Source organism: Somniosus microcephalus, chromosome 21 (genome assembly GCF_052327205.1).
Source record: "Somniosus microcephalus isolate GS21.2 chromosome 21, FLI_Smic_1.0, whole genome shotgun sequence".
NCBI classification, from domain to species: Eukaryota; Metazoa; Chordata; class Chondrichthyes; order Squaliformes; family Somniosidae; genus Somniosus; species Somniosus microcephalus.
Genome location: NC_141007.1, coordinates 2,711,308 through 2,738,229, shown reverse-complemented (window position 1 = coordinate 2,738,229; position 26,922 = coordinate 2,711,308). Strand labels below are relative to the sequence as shown.

The 26,922-nt window shown below is 51.1% G+C and overlaps 1 protein-coding gene across 1 annotated transcript in view; it reads left to right on the top strand.

The window, feature by feature from the left end:
• acsf2 (acyl-CoA synthetase family member 2) overlaps positions 1-26,922 on the top strand; it is a 325,180-nt gene that overhangs the window by 69,187 nt on the left and 229,071 nt on the right. The window contains exons 5-6 of the mRNA XM_085963196.1: positions 8,727-8,845; positions 15,521-15,683. Of these exons, the coding sequence (XP_085819322.1) occupies positions 8,727-8,845; positions 15,521-15,683 (282 nt within the window). The remainder of the gene's footprint in view (positions 1-8,726; positions 8,846-15,520; positions 15,684-26,922) is intronic.

The following is a 26,922-nucleotide window of genomic DNA, read 5'->3' as shown; positions in this document are numbered from 1 at the left end:
GGGGAGCAAGAGAGCTGCCATAAACGAGCAGCTCACTCTTCTCCTCTTGTGTGGGGGCCAGATGGCAGACTCTTGTTAAACAGGACACACTTTGTATGCTTCTTTGTCGACCCCTTTCTTCTGTCGCAGGGTATGTATTGAACTGTGATGTAGCATTGCCATTCAGGGACTGATCGATGCACCTCTTCAAATTCAAACCCCGCTTTCTCCCCCTTGCGTTTTCTAACTGGTTCCCGTTCAGGTAGAGCTGAAGTACCCAGGCCCGTCCTGTTGGCGGGGGGTGGGGGTGGGACCGGGAGCGGGGCCGGCGGGAGTGGTGACCGGGAGCGGGACCGGCGGGAGTGGTGACCGGGAGCGGGGCCGGCGGGAGTGGTGACCGGGAGCGGGGCCGGCGGGAGTGGTGACCGGGAGCGGGGCCGGCGGGAGTGGTGACCGGGAGCAGGGCCGGCGGGAGTGGTGAGCGGGGCCGGCGGGAGTGGTGACCGGGAGCGGGGCCGGCGGGAGTGGTGACCGGGAGCGGGGCCGGCGGGAGTGGTGACCGGGAGCGGGGCCGGCGGGAGTGGGGAGCGGGGCCGGCGGGAGTGGGGAGCGGGGCCGGCGGGAGTGGTGACCGGGAGCGGGGCCGGCGGGAGTGGTGACCGGGAGCGGGGCCAGCGGGAGTGGTGACCGGGAGCGGGGCCGGCGGGAGTGGGGAGCGGGGCCGGCGGGAGTGGTGACTGGGAGCGGGGCCGGCGGGAGTGGTGACTGGGAGCGGGGCCGGCGGGTGTGGTGACCGGGAGCGGGGCCGGCGGGAGTGGGGAGCGGGGCCGGCGGGAGTGGTGACCGGGAGCGGGGCCGGCGGGAGCGGGGCCAGACCGTGCTATGATTGATTTATTTTTCTGTTGTCAGGAGCGATACAGATGAACCCGCTGCCCGGGCTTCCTGTCCCCCGCTGGGTATTAGAAACATAGAAACATAGAAGATAGGAGCAGGAGTAGGCCATTCGGCCCCTCGAGCCTGCTCCGCCATTCGATGAGATCATGGCTGATCATCCAAACTCAGTACCCCGTACCTGCCTTCTCCCCATATCCCTTGATACCTTTAGCTCTAAGAAATATATCTAACTCCTTCTTGAATATATTTAAAGACTTGGCCTCAACTGCCTTCTGTGGTAGAGAATTCCACAGGCTCACCACTCTCTGGGTGAAGAAATTCTTCCTCATCTCTGTCCTAAATGGCTCCTTATCCTTAGACTATGACCCCTGGTTCTGGACTCTCCAACCATCGGGAACATTCTACCTGCATCTAGTTTGTCCAGACCAGTCAGAATTTTATAAGTTTCGATGAGATCCCCTCTCATTCTTCTAAACTCCAGCGAGTATAAGCCCAATCGACCCAATCTCTCCTCATACGTCATTCCTGCCATCCCAGGGATCAGCCTGGTGAATCTTCGCTGAACTCCTTCCATGGCAAGAACATCCTTCCTCATAAGGTGACCAAAACTGCACACAGTACTCAAGGTGTGGTCTCACCAAGGCCCTGTACAACTGCAGCAGGACATCCTTGCTCCTGTACTTAAACCCTTTTGCTATGAAGGCCAACATACCATTTGCCTTCTTCACCGCCTGCTGCACCTGCATGCTTACCTTCAGCGACTGGTGCACAAGGACACCCAGGTCTCGTTGCACTTCCCCTTCTCCCGATCTATTGCCATTCAGATAATAGTCTGCCTTTCTGTTTTTGACACCAAAGTGGATAACCTCGCATTTATCCACGTTATATTGCATCTGCCACGCTTCTGCCCAATCACCCAACCTGTCCAAACCATCCTGGAGTTTCTTGGTATCCTTCTCGCAGCACACACGCCCACCCAGCTTTGTGTCGTCTGCAAACTTGGAGATATTACATCTAGTTCCCTTATCTAGATCACTAATGTATATTGTGAATAGCTGAGGTCCAAGGACTGATCACTGCGGTACCCCACTAGTCACTGCCTGCCACTCGGAAAAAGACCAGTTAATTCCTACTCTCTGCTTTCTGTCCGCCAACCAGTTCTCTATCCAAGTCAATACCTTGCCCCCAATCCCATGTGCCTTAACTTTACACACTAATCTCTTATGTGGGACCTTATCGAAAGCCTTTTGAAAGTCCAAATACACCACATCTACTGGTTCCCCCTTATCTATTTTCCCAGTTACATCCTCAAAAAATTCCAGTAGATCAGTCAAGCACGATTTACCTTTTGTAAATCCATGTTGACTTTGTCTGATCCTGTCACTGTTTTCCAAGTGCTCGGCTATTACATCCTTTATAATGGACTCTAGCATTTTCCCCACTACCGATGTCAGGCTTACCGGTCTGTAATTCCCCGCTTTCTCTCTACCACCCTTTTTGAATAGTGGGGTAACATTAGCTACCCGCCAATCCATGGGTACAGTTCCAGATTCCAGCGAATTTTGGAAGATGATCAGCAATGCATCAATTATTTCTAGGGCCACTTCCTTAAGTACCCTAGGATGTAGATTATCAGGCCTTGGGGATTTATCGGCCTTCAATCCCATCAATTTCCCCAACACCATTTCCCTACAAATACTGATTTCTTTCAGTTCCTCCCTCTCATCAGACCCTATGCTCTCCAACATCTCTGGGAGGTTATTTGTGTCCTCCTTTGTGAAGACAGAACCAAAATATTCATTTAATTGGTCTGCCATTTCTTTGTTGCCCATTATAACTTCCCCTGCTTCTGACTGCAAGGGACCTATACTTGATTTCACTAATCTTTTTCTCTTCACATATCTATAAAAGCTCTTAGTCAGTTTTTATGTTCCCTGCAAGCTTACTTTCATATTCTATTTTCCCCTTCTTAATTAATCCCTTTGTCCTCCTTTGTTGAATTCTAAACTGCTCCCAATCCTCAGGGTTACTGCTTTTTCTGGCCAATTTATATGCCCTCTCCTTGGATCTTATGCTATCCCTAATTTCCCTTGTTAGCCACGGTTGAGTCACCCTTTTTGTTTTACTCTTCTCCCAAACTGGGATGAACAACTTCTGTAGTTCATCCATGCTGTCTTTGAATGTTTGCCATTGCCTATCCACCGTCAACCCTTTGAGTGACATTCCCCAATCAATCCTACCCAACTCGCACCTCATACCATCGTAGTTTCCTTTATTTATATTCAGGACCCTTGGCTCTGAGTCAACTACTTCACTCTCCATCCTAATGAAGAATTCTATCATATTATGATCACTCTGACCCAAGGGGCCTCGTACAACAAGATTGCTAATTAATCCGCTCTCATTAAATAATACCCAGTCGAAGATGGCCTGATCTCTGGTTGGTTCCTCGACATATTGTTCCAGAAAACCATCCCGTAAACATTCTAGGAATTCCTCCTCCACAGTATTTTTACTAATTTGGTTAGCCCAATCTGTATGTAAATTAAAGTCACCCATGATGACTGCTGTGCCCTTATTGCACGCGTCTCTAATTTCCCATTTAATGCCATCCCCAACCTCCGTATTACTGTTTGGAGGTCTATATACCACTCCCACTAACGTTTTCTGCCCCTTGATATTTCTCAGTTCTACCCATACAGATTCCGCATCATCAGAGTTAATATCCTTTCTTTCAATTGTGTTAATCCCTTCTTTAACCAGCAATGCTACCCCACCTCCCTTTCATTTTTGCCTATCCTTCCTAAATATTGAATACCCCTGGATGTTGAGTTCCCAGCCTTGGCCATCCTGGAGCCATGTTTCTGTAATCCCAATCAAATCATATTCGTTTACCTCTATTTGCGCAGCTAATTCATCCACCTTGTTCCGAATGCTCCTTGCATTAAGACACAAAGGCCTAGAAATTCAGTTGGTTGCGCCAGCCGTTAGCGCCTTAGGAGGAGTAGATGTTGGGCGCTAGGCGGCTAGCGCCCGGGCGCAGCGCGAACTGCGCCTCGCCCCAACTTCACTAGAGATTTAGCGGCGGCGCAAAGTCTTTGCGCGCGCGCAGATCATGACATCATTTCCTCGTGCAACGCCCTTTGTGCGCCCCCAACTGGAACTTCAGTCACGACGCCCCATTGTGCGCCTGGCGCCCCTAGCGACTGTTAGAGTGGAACGGTGCTCAGCCGATGGGGGGCGCAAATTAGGGCACTCCTCCTGCACTATAAAAGGCTGCCATTTCGCAGCACTCCTTCTTGAGAAACGGATCTTTGGAGAGAGACCAAGGTAGAGAGGTTTCTGCTTTGGCACAACACTCGGACAGGTACTTCTGGCTTCAGGCCACAGCTTTCCACTAGTCTTTGCCTTCATTGACATCTCATTGTTTGCCAGCATATTATGGGGGCTGCAATGGGTGTCAACGCGGGCTTTCTCAATTACATCCAAAGGGCTCACAGACGCCGTGAGAGAGTGGCAGCCCTGGCTAGACGGAGAGGGGGCAACAGGCGTCAGGAAAGGAGGCCTTACCCACCCAGGGTATACCGCCAGCAGTTCTCCTATTTCAACATGTCTGACGAGCAGTGTGTTCGGAGGCTGCGATTCCGAAGGGAGGTGGTCACAGAGATCTGCCAGCTGCTTGGCGGTGATCTGCAGCCACAGCTGAGGAGCAGGACGTCTCTGTCGGTGGCAGTGAAGGTGACGGTGGCTCTCAACTTCTATGCCACCAGCTCCTTCCAATCCGCTACTGGGGACATTGCCAACATCTCCCAGTTCGCCGTGCATTGCTGCATCCGCCAGGTGACCACTGCCCTTTTCAAAAGGAGACGTCAGTTCATCTCCTTCTCCATGGCCCTTGCCAAGCAGCAACAGCGTGCAATGGGCTTTGCAGCATTCGCGGGCTTCCCCATGGTGCAGGGCGCCATTGACTGCACGCATGTGGCTTTGCGGGCACCTCTGGAGAATGCCGAGGATTACCGCAACCGGAAGGGCTACCATTCGCTGAACGTCCAGCTGGTGTGTGACCACAGGCAGCTCATCCTAGCTGTCAATGCCCGCTTTCCAGGCAGCAGCCACGATGCCTTCATCCTGCGACAGACTTCTGTGGCAGACATGTTCCAGGCACAGCCTCACCCACGAGGATGGCTTATCGGGGACAAAGGCTATCCTTTGTGTACCTGGCTGATGACCCCGCTCCGTGCGCCCAGCACCCCTGCTGAAGAGGGATACAACGAGAACCATCAAGCGACCAGGAACATCATCGAACAAACAATTGGCGTCCTGAAGCAACGGTTCCGCTGTCTGGATCGTTCCGGTGGAGCCCTACAGTATTCGCCGGAGCGAGTCTCCCATTTCGTGGTCGTTTGCTGCATGCTGCACAACCTGGCTATCCGCAGGACTCGGGCACTGCCACCAGAGATTGGAGGACCACCTCAGGAGGAGGAGGAGGAGGACCAGCACAGGAGGGAGACAGGAAGTACAAGGGCCGCCCGTCGCCGGCTTATTGAACGTCGGTTCTAGGCCCCCTCTCAGGGAATGGCTTGTGCCAATGTCAGCAGATGAATGTAGCCGCTCCACAAGCCCTCAGCCGAGCAGGGCAACCAGGACTTAACAAAAAAACCATGCACAGTGCAATTTAACAACAAATAATTTATTGCAAACCGCTGCCCTTCCCACATTACATCCTCATGTGGAGAAGCCCCCTCCAAAAACACAAAACTACCAGTCTCGGCCTTACAAAAAGAAAGAAAGACACCAGTCTCGGCCTTACACAAACACAACTGCACCAGTCTCGGCCTTACAACAAGCACCAGGCATTTGTGCATACCTCTACTTTTTGCCCTGCGAGGGCGATGCCTTGCGCATCCTTGCCTGGCCCCTGCCCGCCCTGCAGCAGCTCCTCAATGGGAGCCCAGTGGCTGCAGCAAGGCTGGGGGAAGGCTGCTGAGGGGCAGATGGCGAGACGGCAGATGCCCTTGGGGGTCGGCCTGCACCAGCTCTGACCTTGGAGTGGCCGGCTGCTGACTGCTCCAACTCTGGCTGGGCGGCAGCAGTCTGTCCAGCGGCTCGTGGCAGCTGCAATGGCGGAGTGGCAGTGTCGGCTGCAGGAATGGTGCCAACCTGGCAGATCGCAGGTGCTCGCTGGTCGCCTGAGACATTAGCACTCGCACGGGCCAGCACTGCAGCATGCGCAGCAAACAGCTGAAGGACAGACTGCTGGGCTGCTGCTGCGCGGCGAGTGCCCTGGCGATGCCTGGCTGACCCAGCGAGGGTGGCAGCAGTTAGTGCCCGTGTGGCCCTGGTCTGTGTCCGCATGACACCAGCCAGTGAATGGACGGCACGACTGAGCACTTGGCTAGAAGCCGACTGTGCTGTCGCGAAGTCCTGCAGACTCCTGGCCTGTGCTGCACTGAATTGTTCCAGACTCCTGGCCTGTGCTGCTCCGAATTGCTGCACACTCCTTGACAGAGACTCTATGGAGTCAGGCATCCTTGCCACTGCAGCCATGAGCTCAGTGTGCCTGCGCTCAGCCTGGACGGCCATTTCCTCTAGGAGGCGCACCTCCTCTGCGCTGACCGTCGCAGGACTGGAGGCCGCACTCGCCCTCTGGGGAGAAGTCCGCCGAGCTTCCCCACCCCTCCCGCGTTGCTGCAGGCCGCTGGGCCCCGGAGCTTCACTCTCCTCCGACCCTTCCCCCCGGCTCCCCTCCAGGGAAGACGTGTCCCCTACATCGCCATGGGCTAGCGCGGCTGAGGGTGGCACTGATGGGCCGGCTTCCTCTTCCTCCTCCTCGTATTCCGAAGCGCTGACAGTGGCAGCTTGAGGGCCCGCCTCCTCACCTGGCGATTCACCATCTGAAAGCAGGAAGGCACAAGAGTAGCTTTAGAGTGAGGACAGGGCGGCAGCGAGGGAGGCATGAGTGGTGCCATTCACTGCATTGGTCGGACAGTGGCAAAGGATGCTGATCTGAGGTGCCAGTGGAACGAGCGAAGTCAAAAAGGTGATGCCCTTACCATTGGTGCCCAGAACAGGGTCGGCATCTCCACTGGCGACGGGTCCAATCAGCCGGCCTGCCATAATGCGCTCCACACGCTGGTCGAGGTCGGAGAGCTCTTTGAGGTCAGGACGGCCTCCCCCGGTGTCAATTCGTTTGCGCCGGTTGTGCGACTCCTTGGCCTGCAAGAGAAAGGACGGCCTCTAAGTACAGTGTGAAGCCCTGATCTTGTCTGCACTGCCTCCCATGGTCGAATAGCTTGAACAGTGTGAAGCCCTGCTCTTGTCTGCACTGCCTCCCATGGTCGAATAGCTTGGACAGTGTGAAGCCCTGATCTTGTCTGCACTGCCTCCCATGGTCGAATAGCTTGTACAGTGTGTAAAGTGCTGAATGTGCAAGTGATTTTCATGCCAGTCCCATAGCTGCTGGGTGAAGCCTGGCCATTCGGGCTTTGAGGTCCCTTTGCCCATAAAGTGAGGTGCACATGCAGGGATGAGGAGGACACTGGAAAGGGTACTCACCCTGACAACCCGAGTGAGGTCGTTGAACTTCTTCCGGCATTGCACAGGAGTCCTGGCAACCACGCTGTTGGAAGACACCCTGTTTGAGACCTCCCTCCAGGCTTTCCGGTCGGCGCTGGGCAGCGGCCTCTTGCCACCTTCTGGGAACAGAACATGGCGCTTGCGCTCCACTCCGCCAACTAGCACCCTCAGGTCACCGTCGCTGAAGCGCTGCGCTCTCTCCCTGGCCTTCTCCATAGCCCTGGGTGTTGCACAGATGAAGCAGAAGTGGTCAGGCCTAGTTTGAGGGCTGCATTGTGCAGGGCGTGGCAGGCAAACAAATCCACCCTCCCCCTTTAAGAGCTGACCGGCGCCAGAGTGTCTGCCGTCAATCAACAACTCGCTGCGCCCGGCCTGGGGGGTTATCGCTTAGCGCCTAAAGATAGTCGTGCATCGCCTGTTTTAGCGCAGCAGCAACCTCTTGGGGCGATGCGACTGAATATCGCCGAATGGGGCGTGACTTTGCGCCGGGCGCAAACTTTAGCGGCCCGCCCGACTTTACCGCCCCAAAAGTGGCTATACTGAATTTCTAGGCATAAGCCTTCAGGCTTGTTTTTTTTAACGCTCTCAGACCTACATGAATTATTATTTACTGTGACCATGTTTGATTTAAACCATTGAGTTCTTTGCCTTCTAATTTTGTTTTCCTCCTTCCTGTCTTTTGCTTCTTTCCTTGTTTCCCTTTCCTCTGTCTCCCTGCTCAGGTTCCCAGACCCCTGCCACTTTAGTTTAAACCCTCCCCAACAGCACTAGCAAACACTCCCCCTAGGACATCAGTCCCAGTCCCGGTCCCGCCCAGGTGCAAACCGTCCCGTTTGTACTGGCCCCACCTCTCCCAGAACTGGTTCCAATGTCCAAGGAATTTGAATCCCTCCCCCTTGCACCATTCCTCTAGCCACGTATTCATTTGAAATATTCTCCTATTTCTACTCTGACTAGCACGTGGCACTGGTAGCAATCCTGAGATTACTACCTTTGAGGTCCTATTTTTAAATTTACCTCCTAACTCCCTATATTCTGCTTTTAGGACCTCATCCCGTTTTTTACCTATATCGTTGGTGCCTATGTGCACCACGACAACTGGCTGTTTGCCCTCCCCTTCCAAAATGTTCTGCAGCTGCTCCGAGACATCCTTGACCCTTGCACCAGGGAGGCAACACACCATCCTGGAGTCTCGATTGCGGCCGCAAAAACGCCTATCTATTCTGGTAATCTGGAATGCTTTTGTGGGGAGCTCATGTGTTGTTTTCTCTCCACAGGTTGGCTGTAAGGCACTGGTCTCCCCCACAATGTTTAAGACCCAAAAATACTACGACATCCTTGAGAAAATCTGTCCAGAGCTGGACAAAGCCGCTCCAGGGGATCTGAGGAGCAAAAGGTACACTCTTCTTAGGCAGAACCGAGGATGAAAATGAGTTCTCGGGTGACTGATGAGTCCAATGCGGGACCTACAGTCTCTGTCACAGGTGGGGCAGACAGTGGTTGAAGGGGCAGGTGGGTGGGGTGCTTGGGTTGACGTGTGCTCCTTGCGCTGCCTGCGTTTGGCTTCCGCTTGCTCCCGGCGAAGAGACCCTGTGTTCGGTGCCTTCCCGGATGCTTCTCCTCCACTTTGTGCGATCTTGGCGGCCACTGGCCGGGACCAAAGGAACAGGCCGGGACTGTGTGTCACAGGGATGGAGTCTGGGGGGAGCCGCACGTTCGGGAATGGGAAGGAGCCTGGGGCAGGGGTGGCCTTCTCTCTCCTCGTGCTCCTGCTCCTCCCATTCCCACAGGGAAAGGTTAAAGAAAACCTGACCTGTTTGGGCTTCTTCTGAGCCCGGCTCCTCTTCCCGCTGTCTTCACCTGGCGGGACAGTCTCAGTGACTCCCTCACTCAGACCCACAGCCGCTGCCTTCACCTGGCGGGACAGTCTCAGTGACTCCCTCACTCAGACCCACAGCCGCTGCCTTCACCTGGCGGGACAGTCTCAGTGACTCCCTCACTCAGACCCACAGCCGCTGCCTTCACCTGGCGGGACAGTCTCAGTGACTCCCCCACTCAGACCCACAGCCGCTGCCTTCACCTGGCGGGACAGTCTCAGTGACTCCCCCACTCAGACCCACAGCCGCTGCCTTCACCTGGCGGGACAGTCTCAGTGACTCCCCCACTCAGACCCACAGCCGCTGCCTTCACCTGGCGGGACAGTCTCAGTGACTCCCCCACTCAGACCCACAGCCGCTGCCTTCACCTGGCGGGACAGTCTCAGTGACTCCCCCACTCAGACCCACAGCCGCTGCCTTCACCTGGCGGGACAGTCTCAGTGACTCCCCCACTCAGACCCACAGCCGCTGCCTTCACCTGGCGGGACAGTCTCGGTGACTCCCCCATTCAGACCCACAGCCGCTGCCTTCACCTGGCGGGACAGTCAGTGACTCCCCCACTCAGACCCACAGCCGCTGCCTTCACCTGGCGGGACAGTCTTGGTGACTCCCCCACTCAGACCCACAGCCGCTGCCTTCACCTGGCGGGACAGTCTCAGTGACTCCCCCACTCAGACCCACAGCCGCTGCCTTCACCTGGCGGGACAGTCTTGGTGACTCCCCCACTCAGACCCACAGCCGCTGCCTTCACCTGGCGGGACAGTCTCAGTGACTCCCCCACTCAGACCCACAGCCGCTGCCTTCACCTGGCGGGACAGTCTTGGTGACTCCCCCACTCAGACCCACAGCCGCTGCCTTCACCTGGCGGGACAGTCTCAGTGACTCCCCCACTCAGACCCACAGCCGCTGCCTTCACCTGGCGGGACAGTCTCAGTGACTCCCCCACTCAGACCCACAGCCGCTGCCTTCACCTGGCGGGACAGTCTCGGTGACTCCCCCATTCAGACCCACAGCCGCTGCCTTCACCTGGCGGGACAGTCAGTGACTCCCCCACTCAGACCCACAGCCGCTGCCTTCACCTGGCGGGACAGTCTTGGTGACTCCCCCACTCAGACCCACAGCCGCTGCCTTCACCTGGCGGGACAGTCTCAGTGACTCCCCCACTCAGACCCACAGCCGCTGCCTTCACCTGGCGGGACAGTCTCAGTGACTCCCCCACTCAGACCCACAGCCGCTGCCTTCACCTGGCGGGACAGTCTCAGTGACTCCCCCACTCAGACCCACAGCCGCTGCCTTCACCTGGCGGGACAGTCTCAGTGACTCCCCCACTCAGACCCACAGCCGCTGCCTTCACCTGGCGGGACAGTCTCAGTGACACCCCCACTCAGACCCACAGCCGCTGCCTTCACCTGGCGGGACAGTCTCAGTGACTCCCCCACTCAGACCCACAGCCGCTGCCTTCACCTGGCGGGACAGTCTCGGTGACTCCCCCATTCAGACCCACAGCCGCTGCCTTCACCTGGCGGGACAGTCAGTGACTCCCCCACTCAGACCCACAGCCGCTGCCTTCACCTGGCGGGAAAGTCTTGGTGACTCCCCCACTCAGACCCACAGCCGCTGCCTTCACCTGGCGGGACAGTCTCAGTGACTCCCCCACTCAGACCCACAGCCGCTGCCTTCACCTGGCGGGACAGTCTCAGTGACTCCCCCACTCAGACCCACAGCCGCTGCCTTCACCTGGCGGGACAGTCTCAGTGACTCCCCCACTCAGACCCACAGCCGCTGCCTTCACCTGGCGGGACAGTCTCAGTGACTCCCCCATTCAGACCCACAGCCGCTGCCTTCACCTGGCGGGACAGTCAGTGACTCCCCCACTCAGACCCACAGCCGCTGCCTTCACCTGGCGGGACAGTCTCGGTGACTCCCCCACTCAGACCCACAGCCGCTGCCTTCACCTGGCGGGACAGTCTCAGTGACTCCCCCACTCAGACCCACAGCCGCTGCCTTCACCTGGCGGGACAGTCTCGGTGACTCCCCCACTCAGACCCACAGCCGCTGCCTTCACCTGGCGGGACAGTCAGTGACTCCCCCACTCAGACCCACAGCCGCTGCCTTCACCTGGCGGGACAGTCTCAGTGACTCCCCCACTCAGACCCACAGCCGCTGCCTTCACCTGGCGGGACAGTCTCGGTGACTCCCCCACTCAGACCCACAGCCGCTGCCTTCACCTGGCGGGACAGTCAGTGACTCCCCCACTCAGACCCACAGCCGCTGCCTTCACCTGGCGGGACAGTCTCGGTGACTCCCCCACTCAGACCAACAGTTGAAATTGCAGTCTGGGCCTGGTGATGTCTACTTAAAGATGGACCTCTCCTGATTACAGACAGTGGGGACGGGCTTGACATCGACGGGCAAGTCTCCAGCTGATTTTAACGGCTAGCCTGCCTGATTTCCACCAGGTTGATGGGGTTAAAAATCGCCTCTACGTGCTGCCCGTTCCAACAGCCCATTTACCTTCCACTGCCAGCGAGAGAGCCAGAGCCAACACTGCAAAGTAAGCAACGTGTTCAGTCCTGGGCACTGCACATCAGGAAGGAGATGTTGGCCTTGGAGGGGAGCAGCGTAGATTCACCAGAATGATCCCGGGGCTCAGAGGGTTAAACGAGGAGGGCAGGTTGCACAGACTAGGCAGGTCGTCCCTCGAATGTAACGGATTAAGGGGTGAATTAATCGGGGTATACGGAGAACTTTCCTCTGGAGGGTGAACCCAGAATAAAGGGGCACAATCTTAAAATTACAGCCATTCAGAATTAAAATCTGGAAGCACTTCACACACAGGGTAGTGGAACTCTGGAACTGAGGAGGCCATGGATGCTGGGAATCAATTGGATTGAAGACTGAGGGGTACATTTTGATGGGCAAGGATATTAAGGAATATGGAGCAAAGCCACATTGAGTTGAGATGCATATCAACTATATTCCAATAGAATGGCAGAACAGGCTTGAGGGGCTGAATGGCCGACTCCTGGTGTGGTTGTAAGGACGTGAATGTCCCTCGAGAGGATCTCGCCAGACGTACCGACTGTAGGATACTGACAGCAGCAAAGAAAATACCCATCACCATCGGAGGAAGTTAATTGAATCAAGCTGGTACCTGTTGCTGAATGTACTCTGGTCTACACTTCACGCACCGACTGTCAGAATCAAACACTCCCAGGGCAGGTACAGCACGGGTTAGATACAGAGTAAAGCTCCCTCTACACTGTACCATCAAACACTCCCAGGGCAGGGACAGCACGGGTTAGATACAGAGTAAAGCTCCCTCTACACTGTCCCATCAAACACTCCCAGGGCAGGTACAGCACGGGTTAGATACAGAGTAAAGCTCCCTCTACACTGTCCCATCAAACACTCCCAGGGCAGGGACAGCACGGGTTAGATACAGAGTAAAGCTCCCTCTACACTGTCCCATCAAACACTCCCAGGGCAGGTACAGCACGGGTTAGATACAGAGTAAAGCTCCCTCTACACTGTCCCATCAAACACTCCCAGGGCAGGTACAGCACGGGTTAGATACAGAGTAAAGCTCCCTCTACACTGTCCCATCAAACACTCCCAGGGCAGGTACAGCACGGGTTAGATACAGAGTAAAGCTCCCTCTACACTGTCCCATCAAACACTCCCAGGGCAGGTACAGCACGGGTTAGATACAGAGTAAAGCTCCCTCTACACTGTCCGATCACACACTCCCAGGGCAGGTACAGCACGGGTTAGATACAGAGTAAAGCTCCCTCTACACTGTCCCATCAAACACTCCCAGGGCAGGTACAGCACGGGTTAGATACAGAGTAAAGCTCCCTCTACACTGTCCCATCAAACACTCCCAGGGCAGGTACAGCACGGGTTAGATACAGAGTAAAGCTCCCTCTACACTGTCCCATCAAACACTCCCAGGGCAGGTACAGCACGGGTTAGATACAGAGTAAAAGCTCTCTCTACACTGTCCCATCAAACACTCCCAGGGCAGGTACAGCACGGGTTAGATACAGAGTAAAGCTCCCTCTACACTGTCCCATCAAACACTCCCAGGGCAGGTACAGCACGGGTTAGATACAGAGTAAAGCTCCCTCTACACTGTCCCATCAAACACTCCCAGGGCAGGTACAGCACGGGTTAGATACAGAGTAAAGCTCCCTCTACACTGTCCCATCAAACACTCCCAGGGCAGGTACAGCACAGGTTAGATACAGAGTAAAGCTCCCTCTACACTGTCCCATCAAACACTCCCAGGACAGGTGCAGCACGGGTTAGATACAGAGTAAAGCTCCCTCTACACTGTCCCATCAAACACTCCCAGGGCAGGTACAGCACGGGTTAGATACAGAGTAAAGCTCCCTCTACACTGTCAGAATCAAACACTCCCAGGACAGGTGCAGCACGGGTTAGATACAGAGTAAAGCTCCCTCTACACTGTCCCATCAAACACTCCCAGGGCAGGTACATCACGGGTTAGATACAGAGTAAAGCTCCCTCTACACTGTCCGATCACACACTCCCAGGGCAGGTACAGCACGGGTTAGATACAGAGTAAAGCTCCCTCTACACTGTCCCATCAAACACTCCCAGGACAGGTACAGCACGGGTTAGATACAGAGTAAAACTCCCTCCACACTGTCCCATCAAACACTCCCAGGGCAGGTACAGCACGGGTTAGATACAGAGTAAAGCTCCCTCTACACTGTCCCATCAAACACTCCCAGGGCAGGTACAGCACGGGTTAGATACAGAGTAAAGCTCCCTCTACACTGTCCCATCAAACACTCCCAGGGCAGGTACAGCACGGGTTAGATACAGAGTAAAGCTCTCTCTACACTGTCCCATCAAACACTCCCAGGGCAGGTACAGCACGGGTTAGATACAGAGTAAAGCTCCCTCTACACTGTCCCATCAAACACTCCCAGGGCAGGTACAGCACGGGTTAGATACAGAGTAAAGCTCCCTCTACACTGTCCCATCAAACACTCCCAGGGCAGGTACAGCACGGGTTAGATACAGAGTAAAGCTCCCTCTACACTGTCCCATCAAACACTCCCAGGGCAGGTACAGCACAGGTTAGATACAGAGTAAAGCTCCCTCTACACTGTCCCATCAAACACTCCCAGGACAGGTGCAGCACGGGTTAGATACAGAGTAAAGCTCCCTCTACACTGTCCCATCAAACACTCCCAGGGCAGGTACAGCACGGGTTAGATACAGAGTAAAGCTCCCTCTACACTGTCCCATCAAACACTCCCAGGACAGGTGCAGCACGGGTTAGATACAGAGTAAAGCTCCCTCTACACTGTCCCATCAAACACTCCCAGGGCAGGTACAGCACGGGTTAGATACAGAGTAAAGCTCCCTCTACACTGTCAGAATCAAACACTCCCAGGACAGGTGCAGCACGGGTTAGATACAGAGTAAAGCTCCCTCTACACTGTCCCATCAAACACTCCCAGGGCAGGTACATCACGGGTTAGATACAGAGTAAAGCTCCCTCTACACTGTCCGATCACACACTCCCAGGGCAGGTACAGCACGGGTTAGATACAGAGTAAAGCTCCCTCTACACTGTCCCATCAAACACTCCCAGGACAGGTACAGCACGGGTTAGATACAGAGTAAAACTCCCTCCACACGGTCCCATCAAACACTCCCAGGACAGGTACAGCACGGGTTAGATACAGCCATGATCTCATTGAATGTCGGAGCAGGCTCGAAGGGCCGAATGGCCTACTCCTGTTCCTATCTCTATGTTTTTTTCTATGTTTCTCTACACTGTCCCATCACACACTCCCAGGGCAGGTACAGATAAAGCCGAGTGTATTCTACCTCAACAATGTGTCTCGGCCCAACCTCTGAAATGTGCTCTTTATTCCCATTTACCACCGTGATGTCGAATTCGAGGCGAATCAGTGCTATGGGCCGACGCTCGCTGTGATTGGATCGACTGCCTGGATTCACATGATGGATGTTCCTTACAATCAGCGGATACTTTCATCCCATGATTGCGAGAGAGATTTGAAAGGGCCGTGTCTACCTCCCCCGCCCCCCTCGAACCTCCGTGTGCAGGCTCTGCTGTGGGAAACTCAGTCAATGTTGGAGATTACCCCAGGATTGGGACACCGCTGATTGTTTTCGCTCTGTTTGTTCAGACTCCCAGATCTCAGGACAATCATCGTGATTGGCAGTCGGCCTCCTGGAACGTACAGTTTCGAGGAGGTGTTTGAGGCCGCTTCGAGTAGCCATCGTGAGCAACTGCTGAGCCTGCAGAAGAAAATCTCCTGTGATGACCCAGTAAATATCCAGTTTACTTCGGTAGGACCATTTCACTTCCTTACCTTTTTAAGTTGGGCAAAACAGCTTTTTAAAAAGGCATGGCCAGAACAAAGTGAAGTTTGGAATGGAGTCGAGGGACCTTGGTGTACACAGGTTATTACTGGTGGCAATGCAAGGAAATCAGATCATAAAAAGACAAATGCAATCCCTGGTTTTGTATCTCAAAGCATAGAATACAAAAGCAAGAAGATAATTTTGTCTTGTATAAAACCGTAGTTAGGCTGCGGTTTTTAAAGTAGTTCTTCGGCTACAGGCGTTGGCAAGGCCGGCATTTATTGGCCGTCCTTGGTTGCCGTGAGCAGGTGGTGGTGGTGCTGGTCCGCCGGCTCCTTGAACGGCAGTAATTTTGAGGGGGTTTGCTGGGCGACTTCAGAGGGCAGTTAATGGTCAGCCATGTTGGTGCGGGACTAGAGTCACATACAGGCCAGACCAGGTGAGGACAACAGGTTTCCTTCCCTAAAGGGCATTCGTGAACCAGTTGGGTTTTACAACAACTTCATGGTCACTTTTACTGATTTTTTTTTTTTTCTTAAATCTAAATGCAAATTCTCGAACTGGTGGGTTTTGAACTCTTGTTTTCTGGGTTACTAGTCCAGGCCTCTGGATTACTGGCCCAGTAACACAAACACTACTCTATGGTACAGGGTGGATTTGCTGGGTAGTTACCAGGGATGATGGAGTCCAGCTGTGGAGAGAGACTACAGATGTTTGGGCTTCCTTTACTTGAGCTGCGAAGGTTGAGGGGTGACCTGACACAGGTCTTCAAGATTAAGTGTTCCAATAAGGTAAATAATGAGTTCATCATGATTGAACCTCGCTGGTCTTTGAGATACTAAGAAGATGGCACAAATATAAGATAAGCACCCAGAATTAAAGGAGATTTTGGGGAAAAAAACCGGAATGTTGCTTGGAATGAGGAATTCTCTGTCACAAGCTGTTGTTGGGGGAGTTGGGCAATCGTTAAAGGATGAAGGATTGATAAACAGTCAGGGGTCCAGCCGGTTGGTATAGACTCTTCCGTTTCTGGGCTCCAGCTAACTGTAAGGAATAACCCAAAGGATAGAAGGTTAGCCCAGCTTAACCTGCCCCCCGGCTTCCAGAGCCGGATTGGAATGGGCGTACTCTCACTGACCTGAGCAGGCTGTCCCTGCTGACCTCATACAGTCCATCGGTGGATTGTCAGCATAAGTCTGACAGCTCATTGATATTACGAACCATATTGGGGTCCTGACGTGGTCGACTGGACAAAGGCACTGCCAGTCTAGCACTAGGGTCATGCAGACCAGAACTTCGAAAGATCAATTCCCAATCTGTGCTGAGTTAACTGACCTCAGCAAGAGACAGCAATTGGGGTGCTCCAACTGGCCTCTGTCCCCTTTGGCCAAGGAAGGGGTGATCCAGGGTTCCTGCTTCTTGTCACTATGCAGTTATTCCTGCTGGAAAGTGTGTATAGACTCATAGTTATACAGCACAGAAAGAGGCCCTTTGGCCCATCGTGTCCACGCCGGCCATCAAGCCCTGCCTATTCTAATCCCATTTTCCAGCACTTGGTCCATAGCCTTGTATGCTGTGGCGTTTCAAGTGCTCATCCAAATGCTTCTTGAATGTTGTGAGGGTTCCTGCCTCTACCACCCTTTCAGGCAGTGAGTTCCAGATTCCAACCACCCTCTGGGTGAAAACGTTTTTCCTCAAATCCCCTCTAAACCTCCTGCCCCTTACCTTGAAACTATGGCCCCTGGTTATTGACCCCTCTACTAAGGGGAAAAGTTCCTTTCTATCTACCCTATTTATGCCCCTCATAATTTTGTGCACCTCAATCAGGTCCCCCCTCCGCCTTCTCTGCTCTAAGGAAAACAACCCCAGCCTGTCCAGTCTCTCTTCATAGCTGAAGTGCTCCAGCCCAGGTAACATCCTGGTGAATCTCCTCTGCACCCTCTCCAAAGCAATCACATCCTTCCTATAGTGTGGCGACCAGAACTGCACACAGTATTCCAGCTGTGGCCTAACTAGCGTTTTGTACAGCTCCATCATAACCTCCCTGCTCTTATATTCTATGCCTCGGCTAATGAGGGCAAGTATCTCATATGCCTTTTTAACCACCTTATCTACCTGTCCTGCTGCCTTCAGAGATCTATGTACATGCACACCAAGGTTCCTCTATCCTCCCTAAGATCCTACCATTCATTGTGTATTCCCTTGCCTTGTTAGTCCTCCCAAAATCATCACCTCACACTTTTCAGGGTTAAATTCCATTTGCCACTGTTCCGCCCATCTGACCAACCCATCTATATCGTCCTGCAGGCTGAGGCTTCCCTCCTCGCTATTTACCACTCCACCAATTTTCGTGTCATCGGCAAACTTACTGATCATACCGCCTACATTCATATCTAAATCATTAATGTACACTACAAACAGCAAGGGACCCAGCACCAATCCCTGTGGTACACCACTGGACACAGGCTTCCAGTCACAAAAACAACCTTCAACCATCACCTGCCTCCTGCCACTAAGCCAGTTTTGGATCCAATGTGCCAAGGCACCCTGGATCCCATGGGCTCTTACCTTCTTGACCAGTCTCCCATGTGGGACTTTGTCAAAAGCCTTACTGAAGTCCATGTAGATTACATCAACTGCACTACCCTCATCCATACACCTAGTCACCCCCTCGAAAAATTCAATCAAATTGGTTAGACATGATCTCCCCCTGACAAAGCCATGCTGACTATCCTTGACTAATCCTTGCCTCTCCAAGTGGAGACTAATTCTGTCCCTCAGAATTTTTTCCAATAATTTCCCAGACTGATGTTCAGCTCACTTGCCTGTAATTCCCTGGTTTATCCCTACTACCCTTCTTGAATAATGGTACTACGTTAGCTATTCTCCAGTCCTCTGGCACCTCCCCTGTGGCCAGAGAGGTTCTGAAAATTTGTGTCAGAGCCCCTGCAATCTCCTCCCTTGCCTTACACAGCAGCCTGGGATACATCTCATCTGGGCCTGGGGATTTATCCACTTTTAAGCCCGCTAAAACTGCTAGTACCTCCTCCCTCTCAATACTAATTTGTTCAAGTATATCACAATCCCCCTGCCTGAGTTCTATGCCTACATCGCCCTTCTCCACAGTGAACACAGATGCAAAATATTCATTTAAAACCTCACCTACATCTTCCAGCTCTACACACAGATTGCCACTTTGGTCCCTAATGGGCCCTACTTTTTCCCTGGTTATCCTCTTGCCCTTAACATACTTATAAAACACCTTGGGATTTTCCTTTATTTTGCCCGCCACTGTTTTTTCATGCCCCCTCTTCGCTCTCCTAATTTCTTTTTTATGTACCCCCCTGCACTTTCTATACTCCTCTATGGCTTCCACTGTTTTGAGTCCTTTGTATCTGCCAAAAGCCTCCCTTTTTTTCCTAATCCATTCTTATATATCCCTTGACATCCAGGGTTCCCTGAGCTTGTTGGCCCCACCCTTGACCTTTACGGGAACATGTTGCCATTGTACTCTCTCTCTTTCCTTTCTGAAAGACTCCCACTGCTCTGATGTGGATTTTCCTACAAGTAGCTGATCCCAGTCCATTTTGGCCAGATCCTGCCTTATCATATTAAAATCAGCCTTCTCCCAATTTAGAACCTTTATTGCCGGTCCATCTTTGTCCTTTTCCATGACTACCTTAAATCTCACCGAATTATGGCCACTGTCACCAAAATGCTCTCCTACTGACACTTCCACCACTTGCCCGGCTACATTCCCTAGAATTAGGTCCAGCACCACCCCCTCTCTTGTAGGACTTTCTACATGCTGGCTCAAAAAGCTCTCCTGGATGCACTTTAAGAATTCTGCACCCTCTAAGCCTTTCACACTCTGACTATCCCAGTTAATATTGGGGAAGTTGAAATCCCCTATTATTATTACCCTATTATGTCTACACTTCTCTGAGATTTGCCTACATATCTGTTCCTCTATCTCCCCCTGGCTGTTTGGGGGCCTATAGTACACTACCAGCAAAATGCTTGCCCCCTTTTTGTTTTTAAGTTCTACCCATATGGCCTCATTAGAGGAGCCTGCTAAGATATCATCCCTCCTTACAGCAGTAATTGACTCCTTGATTAATATTGCGACACCCCCTCCTCTTTTACACCCCGCTCTGTCTCGCAGAAGATTCTGTACCCCGGAATATTGAGCTGCCAGTCCTGCCCCTCCCTCAACCATGTCTCTGTGATAGCAACAATATCATACTCCCATGTGTTCATCAACACCTTCAATTCATCTGCCTTACTCGCAAGACTCCTTGCATTAAAATAAATGCCATCCAGCCTTGCCATACTCCCTTGTGCCGTTACATATTTGCTATGCCTTCCAGGCTGACTTGTTTTTTCCTCTATATTTGGCTGTGCATCACCCCTGACTATAGCTTCACTCTGTATCCCATCCCCCTGCCAAGTTAGTATGTGTGGGCAATATAGGCTCATCAGTAATGGTCAAGTATCCTGCAGGCTAGTATAGGAAGAATGGTCACACTTGAGCGAGGCACCAGAGTGTAATGATCAATAACATGTCATTCTATAGTGGACACTAGGTGGAGCCGTAGAGCTGTATGTATATTAAGACTGCATTACCCATGAGGCACTAGGCAACCCACAAGGCAACAGTCAAGATGGAAGCCTCGACAGACACTGTACCTAGTCCACATGTGCTCAATAAAAGTGTCTAGCAAAAGCTAGCTGTGTTCATAATAAGAATGTCTATTTATTAATGAACATAAGATGGTACCAGGATGGTGAAGATCTGCTGAAAATTGTGAAAAGCAAAATGGAGAATTTGAAGCCACCAGAGCGTTTGAAACTCACAGGAAACATCAACTACAATTGGCAGACTCTTAAACAACAATTCGAACTCTACATTGCAGCCATCGGATTTGGTACGAAGCCAGACGCAAGGAAGATAGCGTTGCTGCTTACGGTTGCAGGCCCACAGGCAATAGAGGTATTTAATACATTTGTATTTAATCCAGAGGAGAACAGAGAAAAATTAGAAGATGTGCTAAAAAAAATTTGATGCACATTGCTCTCCCAAAAAGAATGAGACCTATGAAAGATACATCTTCCGTTCTCGGACACAGCAGCAAAATGAGACTTTTGATAGCTTTATAACTGATCTGAAACTGAAAGCACAGACATGTAATTTCTCTGAGCTCAAAGCATCCATGATTCGTGACCAGATTGTGTTTGGTATTCATGATAAAAAAAAGTCAGGGAACGTCTGTTGAGAGAAACCGAACTAAATTTGGAAAATGCTGTGAAAATATGCCAAGCCAGCGAGCTAGCTTGAAAGCACGCGAAGACTTTCAGTGAAATCAATAATGATGCGATTGTAAAGAGTGATAATGCTGCTGTCGGTGCTGTGTCCTACAAGGGGAAGAAACGTGGGCAGAACAGAAATGAAAAGCAATCGGAGGATGAAATTTTTAATTGTAAATGCTGTGGTTACAAACGCCAGTTAAGACAATGCCCAGCGTTTGGAAAAATGTGCACAAAGTGTAATGGAAAGAATCACTTTGCCAAACAATGCTTTTCAAAAGTAAAAACAACGAAAGGGCAACAAGTTAATGTGATTGAGGACACTGATTTAAGTGAGACATTTTTTGTAGGAATGGTGTCATGTGACAATATCAAAAAAGATACAGAAAATGTGCAGCCCTCAGAAATGGACAGTGCTGAACATAAAGTCAATGCAGTAAAAGTGGACAAATGGATGATCCCACTGCAGATAAATGGAGCATTAGTTACCTTGAAACTGGACACTGGGGCAAAAGCAAACTTAATCAGTATGAGTGACATAAAAAATATGAAAGAAAAGCCCAAAATACAGAAAAAGTCAGTACTACTGAAGAGCTATAATGGACAGAAAATAGATGGCTTAGGTGTATGCAGACTTAGTGACAGTCAAAGACAAAGTGCATCATCTCATGTTTTCTGTTGTGGCTGAAAGACTTGATTCGATACTAGGTGACAAAGCTTGTGAAGACTTAAAACTGGTCAAGAGAGTCTACTGTATAAACTGTGCCATAAGCAGACCAGATGACTCAGGTGATGAAGCAGAGAGCCCATCAAGGATGAAAAGGCCAAAGGGTATCCATGTCTTCAAAAAGCCTAGTTTCTCCAAGAAGAAAGAAAAAGACTTAAAGGTCAAAGAGAAGCCAAAGGAAGAAAAGCACAAAGAGGAAAAACACAAGGAGAAAAAGTCCAAAGATATAACCGCAGCAGATGTTAAGCAGTGGAAAGAGAAAAAGAAGAAGCCTGTACCAGAGCAGGAAGCAGTTCCGGTGGATAGTCCTTCTTCCCTCAGGCCAATCTTTGGTGTTCCATTAGCCGAGGCTGCTGAGAGGACTATGCTGTATGATGGGATCCAGCTGCCAGCAGTTTTTCGAGAGTGCATTGACTACATTGAGAGTTATGGCATGAAGAGTGAAGGAAACACTGAAACCCTCTCCAAGCAAATATCGCAAGGAGACCTCGATCTATACAAGAGCAGATCGATGACAATGCCGCAACTGCATCTTGTCATTCACCGCCAGAACAATCTCATGAAGACACATCAGACTTACCCGTGTTGAGAAGATCCACACGTGAAGTAAAAGAGCCTGATAGACTTAATCTTTGAGTACAATGTAAAGCTTTGAAAATGTGTTGACTGTTTTGAAAATGTTTGTTTGTAGAGCACTAACAAAAGCGTTACTGATATTATCTTTATTGTTTTCTTGAAAGTTGATTGATATTGATTTTGTTAAACCTCAAAGAAAGGGGGATGTAATGATCAATAACATGTCATTCTATAGTGGACACTAGGTAGAGCTGTGTAGAGCTGTATATAGCTGTATGTATAAGACTACACTACCCAGCTGTATGTATATTAAGACTACATTACCCATGAGGCACTAGGCAACCCACAAGGCAACAGTCAAGATGGAAGCCTCTACAGACACTGTACCTAGTCCACATGTGCTCAATAAAAGAAGCTAGCTGTGTTCATAATAAGAATGTCTATTTATTAATGAACATAAGACACAGGTCAAGCTCTGTTCCTGGAACTGTACCCCAGGAGGAGTCGGCAACTTCGGGGAAGGGAGACAAAATTGAAGTACCCTCGCTTTCCTGACCTTTGGGGGACGGTGACGGGAGGTGCAGTCTTGCAGGCTGGTTGTATGAAATTCCCCTGTAATAACTGAATATCCTTCTCTGCCCCCCTCCTCCAATAACTGAATATCCTTCTCTGTACCCCAAGAACTGAATATCCTTCTCTGTACCCCTTCCAATAGCTGAATATCCTTCTCTGTACCCCCTCCACTAACTGAATATCCTTCTCTGTACCCCCTCCAACAACTGAATATCCTTCTCTGTACCCCCTCCACTAACTGAATATCCTTAGAGTCATAGAGTTATACAGCACGGATAGAGTCCCTTCGGCCCATCGTGTCCACGCCGGCGATCAAGCCCTGTCTAATCTAATCCCATATTCCAGCATTTGGTCCGTAGCCTTGTATGCCATGGCATTTCAAGTGCTCATCCAAATGCTTCTTAAATGTTGTGAGGGTTCCTGCCTCCACAACCCTTTCAGGCAGTGAGTTCCAGACTCCAACCACCCTCTGGGTGAAAAAGTTCTTTCTCAAATCCCCTCTAAACCTCCCGCCCTTTACCTTGAATCTATGCCCCCTTGTTATTGACCCTTCTACTAAGGGAAAAAGCTCCTTAGTATCCATCCTATCTATGCCCCTCATAATTTTGTACACCTCAATCATGTCCCCCCTCAGCCTCCTCTGCTCCAAGGAAAACAAACCCAATCTGCCCAGTCTCTCTTCATAGCTGAAGCGCTCCAGCCCTGGTAACATCCTGGTGAATCTCCTCTGCACCCTCTCCAAAGCGATCACATCCTTCCTGTAGTGTGGCGACCAGAACTGCACACAGTATTCCAGCTGTGGCCTAACCAGTGTTTTATACAGCTCCATCATAACCTCCTTGCTCTTATATTCTATGCCTCGGCTAATGAAGGCAAGTATCCCATATGCCTTTTTTACCACCTTATCCACCTGTTCCGCCGCCTTCAGGGATCTGTGTACTTGCACACCCAGATCCCTCTGACCCTCCGTCTTGCCTAGGGTCTTACCATTCATTGTGTATTCCCTTGCCTTGTTAGTCCCCCCAAAGTGCATCACCTCGCACTTTTCCGGGTTAAATTCCATTTGCCACTGTTCCGCCCATCTGACCAACCCATCTATATCGTCCTGCAGACTGAGACTACCCTCCTCGCTATTTACCACCCTACCAATTTTTGTATCATCCGCAAACTTACTGATCATACCTTTTACATTCATATCCAAGTCATTAATGTAGACCACAAACAGCAAGGGACCCAGCACCGATCCCTGTGGTACCCCACTGGCCACAGGCTTCCAGTCACAAAAACAACCTTCGACCATCACCCTCTGCCTTCTGTCACTAAGCCAGTTTTGTATCCAATGTGCCAAGGCACCCTGGATTCCATGGGCTCTTACCTTCTTGACCAGTCTCCTGTGCGGGACTTTATCGAAGGCCTTACTGAAATCCATGTATACCACATCCACTGCGTTACCCTCATCCACACACCTAGTCACCCCCTCAAAAAATTCAATCAAATTAGTCAGACATGATCTTCCCTTGACAAAGCCATGTTGACTATCCCTGATTAATCCTTGCCTCTCCAAGTGGAGACTAATTTTGTCCCTCAGAATTTTTTCCAATAATTTACCTACCACTGATGTTAGGCTCACTGGCCTGTAGTTCCCCGGTTTTTCCCTACTCCCCTTCTTGAATAATGGTACTACATTAGCGGTTCTCCAGTCCTCTGGCACATCCCCTGTGGCCAGAGAGGTTCTGAATATATGTGTTAGAGCCCCCGCAATCTCTTCCTTTGCCTCACACAGCAGCCTGGGATACATTTCGTCCGGGCCTGGGGATTTATCCATTTTTAGGCCTGCTAAAACCGCCAATACCTCCTCCCTCTCGATGTTAATATGTTCGAGCATATCACAGTCCCCCCGCCCTATTTCTATGTCTACATCGTCCTTCTCCATAGTGAAAACAGATGCAAAAAATTCATTTAGAACCCCTCCTACATCTTCCGGCTCCACACACAGATTGCCACTTTTTTCCCTAATGGGCCCTATTTTTTCCCTAGTTATCCTCTTACCCTTAATATACTTATAAAACATCTTAGGATTTTCCTTTATTTTGCTCGCCAGTGTTATTTCATGGCCCCTCCTTGATCTCATAATTTCTTTTTTAAGTATCCCCCTGCACTTTTTGTACTCCCCTAGGGCTTCCTCCGTCTTTAGCCTTTTGTATCTGCCAAAAGCCCTCCTTTTTTTCCTAATCCATTCTCGTATATCCCCTGACATCCAAGGTTCCCTGTGGTTTTTGGAACCACCCTTGACCTTTACGGGAACATGTTGCCATTGTATGATCTCAATCTCCCTTCTGAAAGCCTCCCATTGCTCCGATGCGGATTTTCCTACAAGTAGCTGATCCCAGTCCATTTTGGCCAGATCCTGCCTTATCCTATTAAAATCGGCCTTCCCCCAATTTAAAACCTTTATTTCCGGCCCATCCCTGTCCTTTTCCATGACCACCTTAAATCTCACCATATTATGGTCAGTGTCACCAAGGTGCTCACCTACTAGCACTTCTTCCACTTGGCCGGCCACATTCCCTAGAATTAGGTCCAGTACCGCTCCCTCTCTTGTAGGACTTTCTACATGCTGGCTCAAAAAGCTCTCCTGGATGCACTTTAAGAATTCTACACCCTCTGAGCCTTTCACACTCTGACTATCCCAGTTAATATTGGGGAAGTTGAAATCCCCCATTATTATTACCCTATTATTTGCACATTTCCCTGAGATTTGCCTACATATCTGTTCCTCTATCTCCCCCTGACTGTTTGGAGGCCGAAAGTACACGCCCAGCAAAGTGCTTGCCCCCTTTTTGTTTTTAACCTCCACCCATATGGCCTCATTGGAGGAACCTGCTAATATATCATCCCTCCTTACTGCAGTAATTGACTCCTTAATTAATATTGCGACACCCCCTCCTCTTATACCTCCCCCCTCTGTCTCGCCTGAAGATTCTGTACCCCGGAATATTGAGCTGCCAGTCTTGCCCCTCCCTCAACCATGTCTCCGTGATAGCAACAATATCATACTCCCATGTGTTTATCAACACCTTCAGTTCATCCACCTTATTTGCAAGACTCCTTGCATTAAAATAGATGCCATCCAGCCTTGCCCTTATATATTTGCCCTGTCTACCAAGCTGACTTGTTTTTTTCTTTAATTGGCAGCACATCACCCCCTATTTCAGCTCCCCTCTGTATCCCATCCCCCTGCCAAGTTAGTTTAAACCCCCCCCCCCCCCAACAGTGCTAGCAAACCTCCCCGCAAGGATATTTGTCCCACTCTGGTTCAGGTGCAACCCGTCCGACTTGTACAAGTCCCACCTTTCCCAGAAGCAGGCCCAGTGATCCAGGAAACTAAAACCCTCCCTCCTGCACCAACTCTTTAGTCACGCATTCATCTGCTCTATCCTCCTATTCCTATACTCACTAGCACGTGGCACCGGGAGTAATCCAGAGATTACAACCTTTGAGGTCCTGCTCTTTAATCTGCTACCTAGCTCCCTAAATTCTTGATGCAGGACCTCATCCCCCTTCCTACCTATGTCGTTGGTCCCAATGTGGACCACGACCTCTGCCTGCTCACCCTCCCCCTTAAGAATGCCCTGTAGCCACTCAGTACCCCAATAACTGAATATCCTTCTCTGTACTCTACTAACTGAATATCCTTCTCTGTACCCCACTAACTGAATATCCTTCTCTGTACCCCCTCCACTAATTGTATATCCTTCTCTAACCCCTCCAATAACAGAATACCCTTCTCTGAAGTGGATGGGGCAAAATGCAGAGGATAACCCAACAGGGGTCAATGAAATTGGGACTCCTACTATGAATGCAGGAGCTGTGGGGACAGAGCCCTTGTAACATTTCCAAATTTGCTGGTGATACAAAGCTAGGTGGCAGTGTCAGTTGTGAAGAGGCTTCAAGGGGATCTCGACAGGCTCAGTTGTAGTGTATGTGCCTTTAAGAGCCCCCTGTGTACTGTAATGCCGGTAATGGCCACTCGGGCTATAT